This window comes from Xenia sp. Carnegie-2017, unplaced genomic scaffold (assembly GCF_021976095.1).
Source record: "Xenia sp. Carnegie-2017 unplaced genomic scaffold, XeniaSp_v1 HiC_scaffold_22, whole genome shotgun sequence".
In the NCBI taxonomy this organism is placed as follows: domain Eukaryota; kingdom Metazoa; phylum Cnidaria; class Anthozoa; order Malacalcyonacea; family Xeniidae; genus Xenia; species Xenia sp. Carnegie-2017.
The window spans coordinates 13,709,794-13,723,298 of NW_025813485.1; the positions used below are offsets into that span (position 1 = coordinate 13,709,794).

Sequence of the window (13,505 nt, forward strand, 5' to 3'; positions counted from 1 at the left end):
TCTTTTTGTTGGTATTGGTGTCATATTCATATGCACATGTAAGAATTTGTAGAAAACATTGGACTTGAAAGTTAAATTCTTAATACGGCATATCATACATTTATAAATCCACCCCCCTCCGCCCGCAACTATCGATCTTCCAACGCTTCTGTGACTATTTGCTTGAATAACACATATAATTTGTGGGTGGAAATTCATTGTTTATGTTTAATATTTTGTCTCCGCTTGTGCATGTGCTTTTTTCACTAATGTGAACTGGGCTTCACTTTATTTTACGAACAATGAGATAATTTCTATAGTGCCATTTTCTTGTAAACGCTGCACAATCGCATTCAAAAGAAATATCACTCTTACCCCCGGACACACAAACACGCATTAACCATCTAGTTGGGCCTTGCAAGTCTCACAGTTTTGCCAGGCTCAATTTTAACATCAATCTCACGATCACGAATGTCTGTTAGTCTTGCACTAAATAAAAATCCAATGAAGTTGCGAAAAAATTAGAAAACTAAAGCTTTTCGTGCAAATGACGTGTCCTTGCAAGTGACGTAAGTCTCACCGCTTGAGTCCAATACGAGTGACATCAGTCGATACAAGTGACGTTCCTATACAAATGACGTGTCCTAACAAGTGACGTTCCTATACAAATGACGTGTCCTAACAAGTGACGTTCCTATACAAATGACGTGTTCTAACAAGTGACGTTCCTATACAAATGACGTATCCTAACAAGTGACGTTCCTATACAAATGACGTGTTCTAACAAGTGACGTTCCTATACAAATGACGTGTTCTAACAAGTGACGTTCCTATACAAATGACGTGTTCTAACAAGTGACGTTCCTATACAAATGACGTGTTCTAACAAGTGACGTTCCTATACAAATGACGTGTTCTAACAATTGACGTTCCTATACAAATGACGTGTTCTAACAAGTGACATGTGCGTGAGGCTCGATCTTAAAGTTTGAGTCTAATACAAATGACGTCCATCTTTTCTACAAATGACGGAGAGTCTTATACAAAATTACAAATGATGTGAGTTCTGTACATGTGATGTAAGTATACCAGTTGGCTATTTCATGATTCTTCCTCATTCTTAATTGTCAGCAAAGCTAATTATTCAAGCCTACATTCTTGGCACCTATAATTTATAAGTAAGAATGCATTGTTTCTCGGTACAATTAATAATATTCTCAAGTTAGTACCAAGTATTGAAGTAAATAGATAACTGATAAGAACCTAAAGCCTCGTTTTATAATTTGTTAGTTCTATAACATGTTGACATTATCTCTGGCAGTCAATATGATAGGATGCTTTGATTATTGTTAATCAACAATACTACCTTTTCTAATTTCAGTTATCTCAAAGATTACTGCAGCCAGTGGCCCAGTGTAAAAAGTAAATGAGTATGCTGGCTTGCTCATATTGAAAGTGTCATCAACATGAAGTTAAAACGACGTTACATATGTCAATCTCACGCCACTAAGTAAAAATTCTAAGAAATTGTGGAAATGAAAACTAAACTTTTCAACTGTATTTGCATTACAAAACTTTAATTAGTTTACTAGGTAACTGAAGTCGTCTGGACCCCGTATACATTACTAACATCCCAGCATCATGTATTTCAATTCAGAATCATACATCATTATAAAATGAAAAAACAATAAAAAAAGCGTGCGTGGATTGGACAAATAGCCATTTTTACATTTAGCCTGTGCACACAGATCTGAACTAAGCCAGTCAAATCAATCAATCAAAGAGAATTTTCAAATCAATCATGAATACATTTTAGGGGAAAATTAGAACGTTTGTTTGAAATTTGTTTGTTTTGATTATTGTTATTTTATAAAACAAAGTAAAACAAATTCTGAAAACAGACATCTCGGAATTTGTTTTATTTTGTTTTACTTAAAATAGTCTGCTTGTCCTGGTTATCGTTTTTTTAGATGAAATAAAAGATGTTTATCGTGTTTGTACAAGCTTATGCAAGCCTTGGAGACGTTAGTGGGAACTCTCGAGCAGGTGTAACCCTGGCTTGCATTTATCAGTTATCGAGCTCTCCAAAAGGGTCTCCTTCGTTTGCATAAGCGTGTACATTTTTATTTTTTCTGACTATTTGTTGAAAAAAAGTTGGTCTCGTTTTATTTACTCGTTTTCTTGAAAAAATACTTCCTGCAATGAAAAAAGCAGATCAATGCTATCTACAGTAATTAGACTACAAGACAATGACAAAAATAACAAATATCATTACAACAATATCAATCAAACATAAGATCACATTTGCAATAACAACATCAACAGCTGAAATATATTTGTGGATTGTGGAAAAATAAATGAAACAATACAAACATCAATAATGTAAACATCATGTAAAAAGAGGTCACACTTAGTTTTATATACATTATTTACACTGTAGCATATAGAATGTTGCATTCATGTTTGAATTATTAAAGATCCTGACTGCAAATGATTCATTATACTTTTAAAAAGTTGATAGAAAACTGAAGACACTAGACACTAAGCTCGACAGCCTCGGTAACTACACAATTATAAAACACGCATTTAAACTCCGTAGTATAACTTCAGAGACTCCAGTCATACTTATACATTTCACGTAACCGGTTTGACACTCAAACTGTCATCATGACTGTATCTATATTGATCCCAAACCCGATCTGCTGTCAATACTGTACAAGCATGTAGCGTTGTAACGAGAGACACTTTGACCAGTTTCTGTTACACTTGTATTCATAATGTTGGTAGGACTAAACGATTGTTGAGTGGAGCCAACAAAAGAACTAGGATGCTTGTACATGTTTGGTAGCGTTGTGTTGTACTGATTCTGGTAGCCATATGATTGTTGATATATTGGTACATTATTTTGCTGATTAGTTAAACCGATAAAACTATTTTCTGGCGATGCAGTAAAACACATTGATGATGTATTGTAGCCTGGTGGATTTGTGTGTGTTCCTGCATGCGGCTGGCTTATAGATGAGAAGTTCGAACTGTACCCACTAGCTGTCTGATTTAACGATCCAAAGCTGTTAGGGGAGGCCTTATTCCAGCCATAATTGGAATAGTAAAACGGATCCTCTGTAGGAATTGCACCGTTGTCATAGCCGAAAGGCACACTGGGAAATAAACTTCCTCTGTTTTCAGGACCTAAACTTACTACGGTAGTCTGATTGTTTCTCTCTTTCTTGCGCCATTTTGCACGTCTGTTTTTGAACCAAACCTGATGTGCATGAAACCAAAAATAAAATTGAAAATGTTAATGTTGAAAGGCTTATCGATTGTTGGGCGAGTCAAAATATTGCAACCCATTGAAATCAGTCGATATTCAAAATTTCCATGATTTATCAGTAATTGGTCCGTAAGAGGCCAAACCCCACTAAGGAGCTGTATACATGAGCCCGGTAGCCGGGATTCAGCGAGGCGTTAAATCATTTTGGTGAATGGAAAAGATTAAATACTTCACAACAAAAATCAACTGAGCAATTTCTGTATGTTCTGGCTATGAAAATTTACAAAACCTTTAAAATGAAAACAAATAATTTAGCCTGATTTGAAAATTACGACTAAAATTTCTTATGACGCTTGTAAGAAAAAGTGGTGAGTTTTGCGCTTCGAGTTTTTACTCCTTTCAGTGACTCAAAATTATTTCACGCCTCGCTGAACCCCAGTACCGGGCTTATGTAATCAAGCCCTGAAAAGCATTTCATCCATGGAATTTGCAATATGAATTTGCTGTAACTTGCATGTTCTGTAAATATTTTTTCGTATGGTTAACGTGTGAGCTATGTAAGTTTTACAACGGTAATTTAGCGCAATAAATAATCGTTGTTTTGTGGTTAGTTGAGCATTTCGTAATCGAGCTGGCCATTCACAACATAATGAAAATATTTACTGCATTTTTAAATTTACTTAACATATACTAAATTAGAATTATATATATTTTCAAGTCCCACGACCAGCGTATGAAAAGTTACAAAGACAAATGACAATGGTATGCTAAATGACAGTGCAAATTATTGGGTTGCAGTTTTTTTGATACAATTGCATGTAGATCATTACTACCATCTACAACTACATCAAAACTACATCTCTTTTATTCTGTGATTAGAATGTTGAAGAAGAAAGGGAAGAGGCATACGAAAATTATTCATCATGCTTAATGTCGTCGTCATTGAATAAGCCCGAATAATGCCATTAAGCATTTTATTTATTTGTAACAAAGAGCTGAACGCAAGGTTCATGAGACAGGAACAAAAGATGGTAAAAACCATGCGTCAACATCGTTCTATAATGGATCATTAATCATCATCTGACAAAACCAGCAAGGGTAATTACTTTAGGTAGACGAAAGATTAATTATAGGCTTTTGGCAAGTAAATGATGAACGCCAATACACAACGACAGACTACATGTATTCGAATAATATTACTCTGTCTTTCGCTTATAGAATTGATTTGCTTTTGTATATTATCTCTACATGTTTCCTAGAACTTGCAAAATTCCAATAGATTTCAAGCTTGATATAGTAAAAAATTTACATAAAAACGGACTACTCTTTTAGATTTTTCATGTTAGTATTTATTACTTAATGCCAAGCCACGCGTTTTTGGTATCCGTTTCCTTCAACAACGCCAAAGAAAATGTTTTTATAACCAAAAAATGTTCTGAAGAAGTTTTTCGATGTAAACTTCAACAAGAAGTCTAACAATGGCCGTCTAACAATGACCACCATTAAGTCGATAAAGTCTGTTTGGAAGCTTCCACAGAGACGGAATTTAGTAGACTTATAGTAAAAGTAGTAATTTCTTTTTCTTTCTTGTAAGATATTGTTGTTTCATTGCCTTGACGTGCAAAAACTCATCTCAGACTACAATAATCTATGAAAGCTGCAAAAGAAACGACTTCGTTTTCGGCACAACAGCGTGTGAATATTTCCGGAAAGTTGACACCTGCGAACTTAGTGAAACACTGAGAGTCTCAACCTTTAAAATTTTATCAATGTTTAAGGTACATGCCACTACGAGCGCAAGTCCACTAACTTGTACGCGCTGTATCCCAAGTAGCAATTAAACATAGGTTTCAACGCTTCCCGGCATGTATAGGCACAAAAGATATGTAGAAACTCAAAACAGCCAAAAATGAAATGAATATAAATATATATCCAGCAAACTAATTAGTTAGATGAAATATATAATACTTGTTTATTTGATAAAAGAGTATTCATATATAAATAATCGTTGAATGGAAGTAAGCGTTAATAGGTGATTACTTACCCTGACTCGAGCTTCAGTCAAAGTCGTCCACATCGCGATTTCCTCTCTCATAGAAATATCAGGATAGCGGTTTCTTGAGAAGAATGCTTCCAGTTCTTGTAGTTGATAAGAGGTGAAATGGGTTCGTTGTCGTCTCGGCTTTTTTTGCTTCTTGGCATCGTCATTATTTTCACCTGAGGACGCGCTTCCTGGGCTTTCAATAGATTGCTCTGTCGAGTTTAAAACAAATTAAATAAAATTTTTCTCGACAGCACAAACAATTAAACCCTGTTCGAACATGGTTTACATCAAATGACGCAAGATTTGTTGTGTCGACGTATACAATTCTTTCGCGGGATATATATCTAATAGCAGGTGGGCTGAGCAATTGTGAATCCTCGAGCAAAGGTATATTATTTCAACACTCGAGATTAACTCGATTAATCCCTCTTGAAATACTACGGTAATTGCTAGCTACTCAACAACTCTTTGAATTGCAGTGATAATCCGAAGTAGATATATCTAATTACATTACCATCGTTATCCAGTTTTTTTTCCACCACGCCAGCATCAAGTTCATCAGTTTTGTCACTAACATTATTATTGTTTGGGTCAATTTCTTTGCTTTCTGTAGGAATAGCAGCGGAATGCATCTCGATTTTGAGCAACAGGACTTCTTGGTGCTTATGCTATGTTCTTAATACACTTCCTCTGTTTCGAGTAGAAAGAAGGGATTTATAGCCTTTGTTATATAATGCTGCTGGTTTACGTACTCTGCAAGTAGCTTTCTGCTAGGGACTGAGAGAGAGCTGTCGCCCGAATGGGGTAGTCATGAACACGCCTTTCGCATTGTAGATTTTGAATGGTAGTGATTGTAAACCAATCAGAGCAGAGCATTTTTGCAAATAGACTCGCATCACTTTTAATTACTAGTTAATATTTACAAAATAATTGGAAATGCCAATGTACAAGCTACCGCACTGAGATAGATTCTATTCAATATTTGGTTGGGCTGAACTTCCGATTTCATATATTATTATTCGTACAACATTTATGAACAACTTTGTGAATATTTGGTTCAAATTTTAAAGATATACATATGAAAGTTGTGTTTATGAAAGTTATATTTACCGGATTCAGTTGTATATAAGTTCAATCAACAAAAACAGTCTCCATGTGTAAATGGTAGAAACAATTGAATGGCTGGTCCTTTTTAATAAATGCGAGTTAGCATAACAACTTTGACAGTTTATGTTTGCCGTTGCCAAAAACTAATAAAGCAAATTATTCGTGGTGGTATTCATCTACATGACAGCATCCTTGCTTATACAAAGAAGACCAACGTCTCACAGGGAGATATATTGAAGTGTATTGTTGTCTGTTTTGAATGGGGAATTTAGCACGGGATTCCATGATTGTTGAAATTAACAATGATATCGAAGGCTCACTAGTCTTTGAAATCGACAGTATTCAATTTCGATATTCATTATTAATTACCCAAGCGACTTCTACGACGAGAACAAAACTTTTGTTTCCGCCCGATTGAAATTCATAATTCACATACATAGTTAATGCAAGTATCTGGCTTCATTGGTGAACAACTTATAGAATAAAAACTATTATATGTAAACTTATTAGAATTCTTGTAAAATACAGGAATATTCGATCACGAAATATTAATATGTAAATAAATGTTAATATGAAATAAACGAGTAAATTTTTCGGAAAGACACCACAATTTTTCATTTATAGCTAGCTAATTATTGAAGTTTTTAGCGGTGGACATGTTTGAATCATAAGAGCAACTAAAATAGAATTTTACAATTTTTCTCTTAATAACTAATAACTGTTGGGCTTCTACAAAAAACGTCATCGAATGCAATGAAGTTCTCCTCATTTGTATTGAAGAGAGCACAAACCAAACCAGCAGTAGTCTCAGAGCGGTTAAGCACAAGTGAAAAGATGAGGCTAAATCACTTATGTTCTTGCTTATCGTTCAGAAATATTGTTTATGGCTATTTAGCTGCACAACAGTCGCTTGATGTTTCTTGCAACAACGAAAATATTTCTTAACTTGTAATAATTGTGAAAAAAAGAATAAGTATGGAAGTCAAAACACATCACTGTTACAAAAAACTACGACAATCGTGTTCATTAAATTAAGAATTAAGTGTTAGGTAAGAACATGTTCTCAGTAAAAATAAAATGCTACCTTAGCTGTAGTTAACCAGAGTTACAATTCCCTATTATGTAACGATTATTGAATTATCGATTATGTGTTGTAAATCTTGCTTCAGATAGTGTTTCTTAATTTTAAATAAGGAAAAGTATAAAATCACGAACGAAAATGAGCTTGACATTTGTCTTATTATTAATGTACTATGAACTTGACATTTTTCACAATATTCATACCTGTCACAATGATTGACAGATAAAGGCAGCACCACTAATTAAGAAATAATCAGAAAGCAAAGACTTTCTACACAGCTGAGTATAAAACTTGGCAGGGAAAACGATGGCGTGACGACAGATCTCCTATTTAAATGCATTATACACACGCATTTTGGTAAAATCGTTCAACCTCCCGCTAATTGTTCCGTGCCTACTATTTACGTAAGGTGGCAATGTAAATAGGTGGCTCCTGTGCAAACTTTGTATTGCAACTACATGAAAAACCACGCAACAGGATATTTCCTGACTGTATTGACCATACGTCCCTCTTGATCAACATCTTTTTCTTTCGCAAGGCTCGACTTCCCTGACTGCTCTGATTCTCAACGTTCATTATCTTCTATGCACCATGGTGGTCTGTTTTTATCCAAATCTTCTTCACAACGAATCTTTTTTGTTGACCTCAATATAGTTTAAAGAAATTTCTCGTCGGTTCTTCTCTGCTTCTTTTCATCTTCACCTCGCTTCGACCGACCTTGCCTTCTTTTCAGTGTTCAAAACGATACATATTCAATTCGTATATTAAAATATCGCTAAAATACATATGGCGTGCATACAGGGTGTTTATATGGAAATAAAAGGTGACACTGAGTGTTCAAGTGCATGCTAAAGTCTTAATTCAAAATTTGCTACATGAATACAGTTAAATAATATATGTGTGAATGAAACATCAATGTATTTGAGAGACACCTCGTAGAACAACAGTCCTCACATTTCAATGTAAAAATTTTTTATGAAAGTTTTGAGAATGACGTTGACAAAGGATTGACTCACAATTTATTTATTAAGTGTTGAGTGGTATCATTGTAGAGACCTTGGCTGGCTGTGTTTGAACTATGGCGGTAAATAATTGGCCAATGCTTTCAATGTTGTCAAAAATTGTCATTTTAACATTTCTAACAAGCACTTCTGGGAGAGCTAACGGCTACAAATAGGCTTTTTTCCACAAGAAACACTCGCAGCGCAGTAAAGGCAGTTGTTTTAAGAAAATTAAATGAACGTATATATAAAGAATACAAATGCAATTAGGCGTGCGAAATGTTTGCTTTGCCAGTGATAGAAAATCATTGTACTTCCTGCAAGAGTAACTAATATCAAAATTTGATAGAATCTCATGCAACTCTTAGCGTAATGTAACAATTTCATTTTTCGCAAAAAAATCGTCCAGATAATCAGGGCTAATGAAAGATTGTGGTTTTTATTGAAACAAGAGTTGATGACGATAAAGGAAGAGTAGCTGTGTTCATCTCGACTTCTATACTTTTAGTTTGTTATAGATACTTTTAGTAGCTATGTTCCGACTTCTCGACGATGTTTATTTTCCTCACAGACCTCAGCATACAAAACACGAGTTACTTAATCCAAGGAATTTAGCCCAATGGCTCAGGATAAGTTTTAACAACGTATTATGGCTCTCCTCGTTGTGTTCGTTGATCTTTTTAACTTTTTAATTAGCAATTAAGGGAGTTGGTCGTGTTAAGACAAAGCCTTTGCAATATAAATAATGAACTATAGTCCTTGAAACTTTAATGTAAGTTCACGTCAAGTTTGCATATGAGTCGACAAACACTAATTATCTTGATGCTCTTTTCGTGATCTTGAGGAGGCGTCATTCAACAGGCAACTTATTTATTTTATTGTGTTCAAAGTGAATTTCTTTAATGAAAAAATCCCAATCAAATCCATATTCACACAGAAACACTAAATAAAACCATTACATTTCCTCGAGATTCGCACGCACAGAGACATAAATGATGAAACGCGTGTGTTGTATTTTGAGTATTTTGTAAGAATATTTGAAAAGCAATAATGAACATTCCTTTCGTTTACTGAATGCCATGGAATATTTGCATTCGCTTTCCTTTGATGTAAGAACAACTTTTAATGTTTATGTCAATATTTGTAAACGACAATTTCACTGGAGCCGAAAGTCAAACAAAGGGATTTTAGTGTCGAAATGACACGCTGTTACTGCTTGTAAGCAAAACTTGAACGGCTTGGTTGTTGAGCGACGTAGAAGACACATTTGTCAGGATTATCAAGCCCTGGTATACAATGTGTTGACAGCCATCGCACTCTAACAATACAAGTCCTTAAAATTTCACTAAAATCAATAATTAATAATTATGTACATTTTTGCCAGAGAAATTCTACAAAACATGGATTTTATCATTTTTCAGGAATGAGTTTCAACTTTGTGGACAATAAAGTTTGTAGAAAATTACAAAGATATTTGCGCTAAGGTTATAAGCTATCATTGGCTACAAACAAAGTTTATTTAATAGAAACGACTAAATGAAAGGAATTCAGTCCCAATTATTTTTGTGTATTAATATTCAACTTTTTTCAACAACAAACTGTACAGTTCCAAAAAACGTATAATAATACAGTATATTACAAGAATCAAAACTCGCATTGGCAAAATATTATTCCTTTAGATAAACGTTATAAAATTTAGTTTACTTTTTCACTATTTATAATTATTACACACTCACAGTGGAATTAAGTTTAGTCACTATCAATTTCAGCTCCTGCAGCCATGTCGATTCTTGCATACTCGTCGGAATCAATTGACTTACAAAAGTATATCGCATATTTCAGCTTCTCACTCAGCACTCGAGGATGAGAATATCGAGGCAATTTCAAAAGAAAGAAACAGGTATAACTTTCCGGAAGGAACGTGTCGGGTGGATTGTACTTGTCCAAAACCTATTATAAAAAACATTGTGGGCGAGGATTTAGGGCACCAATACGTATATTGAGTGCATTTCTTGAGTTTCGATGCCGCCATGTTGGAGGACAGATGCAAAAGAATATAGAATTCTTGGGTTTCAATCAACCACAGGGGCCATAAAAAACAATAAGGTTCGCCCACGCCACCTGGAGCTCACAATAGCAGTATTAACTTATTCTTTGGTATTTGCCCTCCGACATAGCAGCATCGAAACTGAAGAATTGACAAATTACGAACATTTTCAAAGACCAAAACGTGTATAAAAGATGTATGTTCAAAACGTTTAAATATATAAATGCAGATAGGAAGAGATGAAGAAATTAATTTCTTAATAAGATTCGTCTAAGATATACAAGGGTGTATCAAAAAACAAGACTTCAAAATCAACCACTGATGAGATTTCAATGCTCGATCACTATCTAATTCCACAGGTGCCCTACTGTGCATCTCAGGCTGTTCGAAGTACAAGTAACGTCAAATTCACAGGAGCAGAAAATCTTGTAACAAAGATATTTAATAAATGCACGTATTCTTGGTTTGCAAGTCATAGCCGCCATGTTGGATGATTTTAACAAAGGATTTGCCTTAATTACAATGCAAATTTCATCCAACATGGCGAGCATTTCATTGTTTTCGTACTCCCAGCTAAATGGCTGCAAGCCACCAATAGCAGACAATACTTTATGCACACGTGGGCTTTGCATAGTGGTAGACATTGAAATTATCACAATACGTCAATATCTACTGGTCTTCTTTTTTTGATGTACAATCTGTTAAGTATAAACTGCAGTAATAAAGAGGTAAAAACACACAATGTCCATACTGCATTCATCAGTGATGTAGCCTAGTATCGATAATTGGGAGAGGAGGGGAAAATATTCATAGATGCATGTTATAAACCGCAGAAAACAATCGATTACAAAAGAACTTAATATGGCAAAATATGAATATTGCCCCCCAAATTATCGAGCTTTCCACACCACTGGAATTCATACCTTGCAAAGAAATACATTTGAATGACAACGGTACATACCTGAATAACAAAATCTCGTCCTCGAAAATCAGCAATAGTGCGAGGCAATCGGGTACGACCCCAAACAAAACGTAGGAAAAGAGATCTTTCCGTATTTGTGAATTCTTCAAGTGTTTGCCAGAACCATTTAATGAGAGGCGCCCCAGGATTGACTCCCTTGTACGTGGTAACTGACCTCAACAAATCCAGTGGTATGTCTGGACTACCACAAACCATAGTTTCAATTTCAACTCCAGTAAAGAGTGATAATAGGGGAACCGGTATGACTTCAGCCATTCCCTCTCGTATTGCCTTTACCTGACGATCAAATTCGCTAAATCTATAGTTTAGAGCACGTCTTACGTATTCTTCTTTATTTTCAAAGTTTATAACAGATATCTTTGTATCAAGAGACACTTCACGTCCACTAGCACTTGGCGTACTAAACGGCATATTCATCGCATCAAATCCTTTCTCGTCCATATCACGAATGCAGAGAAGACCTGGAATGTAATCTTTATCGATCTCAGCTAGATCTATTCCAGTGAGAGTCATACCGGCAAACTGCTTCCAACACGGTTCAGCAAGAGTCAGACTCAGGGGACTGCCCGTACGAATAGCGATACCAAGTAGAACGCCAAAGAAACGAAACATGGAAAGATGTATTGGTGAATGAGCGTCTGGATTGATGATGAAACAATCTCTATTTGCACCGGACTCCTCACGACCATTAGGTGTAACAACAAGAAGCGGCAGTGAACCATTTTGAAGTTCATCACATATTTCAGCTATAGACTCGGAATAACCTCCACCACAATCATCAACACTTTCACCGATGAACTTAACTTTCCAAATGCGGTGTGGCAGGAGGTAATTTTCTCGAGAGAAACTGGACATGTTGGAAAATACCTGACCAAATACAGACTTTGTTCCATCTGGCCCAGCAAGACCGCCTTTTTGACGACTTTTTCTCACTTGCATGCGGTTTAGCTGGATAACGGGACCATGTTGACGATCACGCACCATGGTTTCTTGAATGATTTTACGAAATGTAGAATCCTAACAAAATATTTAACAGAAATAAATCCTATTATGCATGATAACTACAGAAACGTAAAGCAATAAGTGAGGTCAAAGATCTCATTTATAACCATCATAGGGATATAGAAATATTCATCAAATTTATCAAAATGAAACAGTTAACTTTGGTTGACTTTCGACAAGACTTAAAATGTATAAAATGACATGATTCACCATATGATAAATAAGATTGCTGCGGCGCATCACACTTATTTAAAAATTATTCACTTATCTACTTTTTCCTATTTATTACCCTTTAAAATTTTATCAAGCAGCCCTACTGAAGGTAAGACCACATTTTATCAAGTAGCTTTACTGAAGGTAGAGCCACATTTTATCGAGTAGCCTTACTGAAGGTAGAGCCACATTTTATCAAGTAACTCTACTGAAGGTAGAACCACATTTTATCAAGTAGCCCTACTGAAGGTAGAACCACATTTTATCAAGTAACCCTACAGAACAGCCTTGACTAACGAGCAAATTGAAGAGCATGTCTATGGTTAGGATACTTAGGGTTATGAATGACGTCATACCTTAACCGATGAAACCAATACAGCTCTTAAAGTATCAGTATTGATTTGTAAAGCATGAGGTTGATCTGAAGATTGTACTTGAGTAAGGTCAAACATGGGAAAAGTGCTGCAAAACATCTCTGAGAAATGATGCAACATAATTAAACGATTTCGTAGCACCACAGTAGCGATATTGCGTAAATGACTGTACTCAATAGGTATGACATCGGGAAGTTTACCAGAACTTATAGATTTGGAAGTCGACCATGCCAGTGTGTGCGCAGAGCCACAAGCTAAACGATTAATTTGTTTTCCCTGAAAAATAATAGAAAGAAATTCCCTGTTACAAAAAATATATGATTTGGTAAGGAAGCATTTTGAGGATAATTTGTCGTGCACTACATCTCGCAATTCTATATGTTGTTATGTATGAAACCAAATTG

General features: G+C 35.3%; 2 protein-coding genes and 1 long non-coding RNA gene across 3 annotated transcripts in view; 1 reads left to right on the forward strand and 2 right to left on the reverse strand.

The window, feature by feature from the left end:
• Positions 1-910: 910 nt before the first annotated feature.
• LOC124446561 lies at positions 911-1,567 on the forward strand. Its single transcript, XR_006948473.1, has 2 exons — positions 911-1,058; positions 1,361-1,567. It is a non-coding gene; the product is annotated as an uncharacterized LOC124446561 (long non-coding RNA).
• Positions 1,568-2,282: 715 nt separating this feature from the next.
• Positions 2,283-6,318, reverse strand: LOC124446974 (pituitary homeobox 1-like). The gene is made up of 3 exons (XM_046997869.1): positions 5,809-6,318; positions 5,295-5,503; positions 2,283-3,241 (listed from the first exon to the last, which is right to left on the reverse strand). Exons 1-3 carry the CDS (start codon positions 5,924-5,926, stop codon positions 2,657-2,659), a joined length of 912 nt encoding a protein of 303 aa, XP_046853825.1. The 5' UTR covers positions 5,927-6,318; the 3' UTR covers positions 2,283-2,656.
• A 3,722-nt stretch (positions 6,319-10,040) lies between these two features.
• LOC124445612 (E3 ubiquitin-protein ligase HERC2-like) overlaps positions 10,041-13,505 on the reverse strand; it is a 37,614-nt gene continuing 34,149 nt past the window's right edge. The window contains 3 exon segments of the mRNA XM_046996350.1: positions 10,041-10,433; positions 11,492-12,529; positions 13,084-13,377. Of these exon segments, the coding sequence (XP_046852306.1) occupies positions 10,233-10,433; positions 11,492-12,529; positions 13,084-13,377 (1,533 nt within the window). The 3' untranslated portion in view covers positions 10,041-10,232.

Coding starts and splice junctions, on each gene's coding strand:
- LOC124446974 (XM_046997869.1), bottom strand. CDS start 5,926: ATGCATTCCGCTGCTATTCCTACAGAAAGCAAAGAAATTGACCCAAAC. Junction 5,504..5,808: donor AAAAAAACTGGATAACGATG/GTAATGTAATTA, acceptor TAAACTCGACAG/AGCAATCTATTGAAAGCCCA. Junction 3,242..5,294: donor TGACTGAAGCTCGAGTCAGG/GTAAGTAATCAC, acceptor CATGCACATCAG/GTTTGGTTCAAAAACAGACG.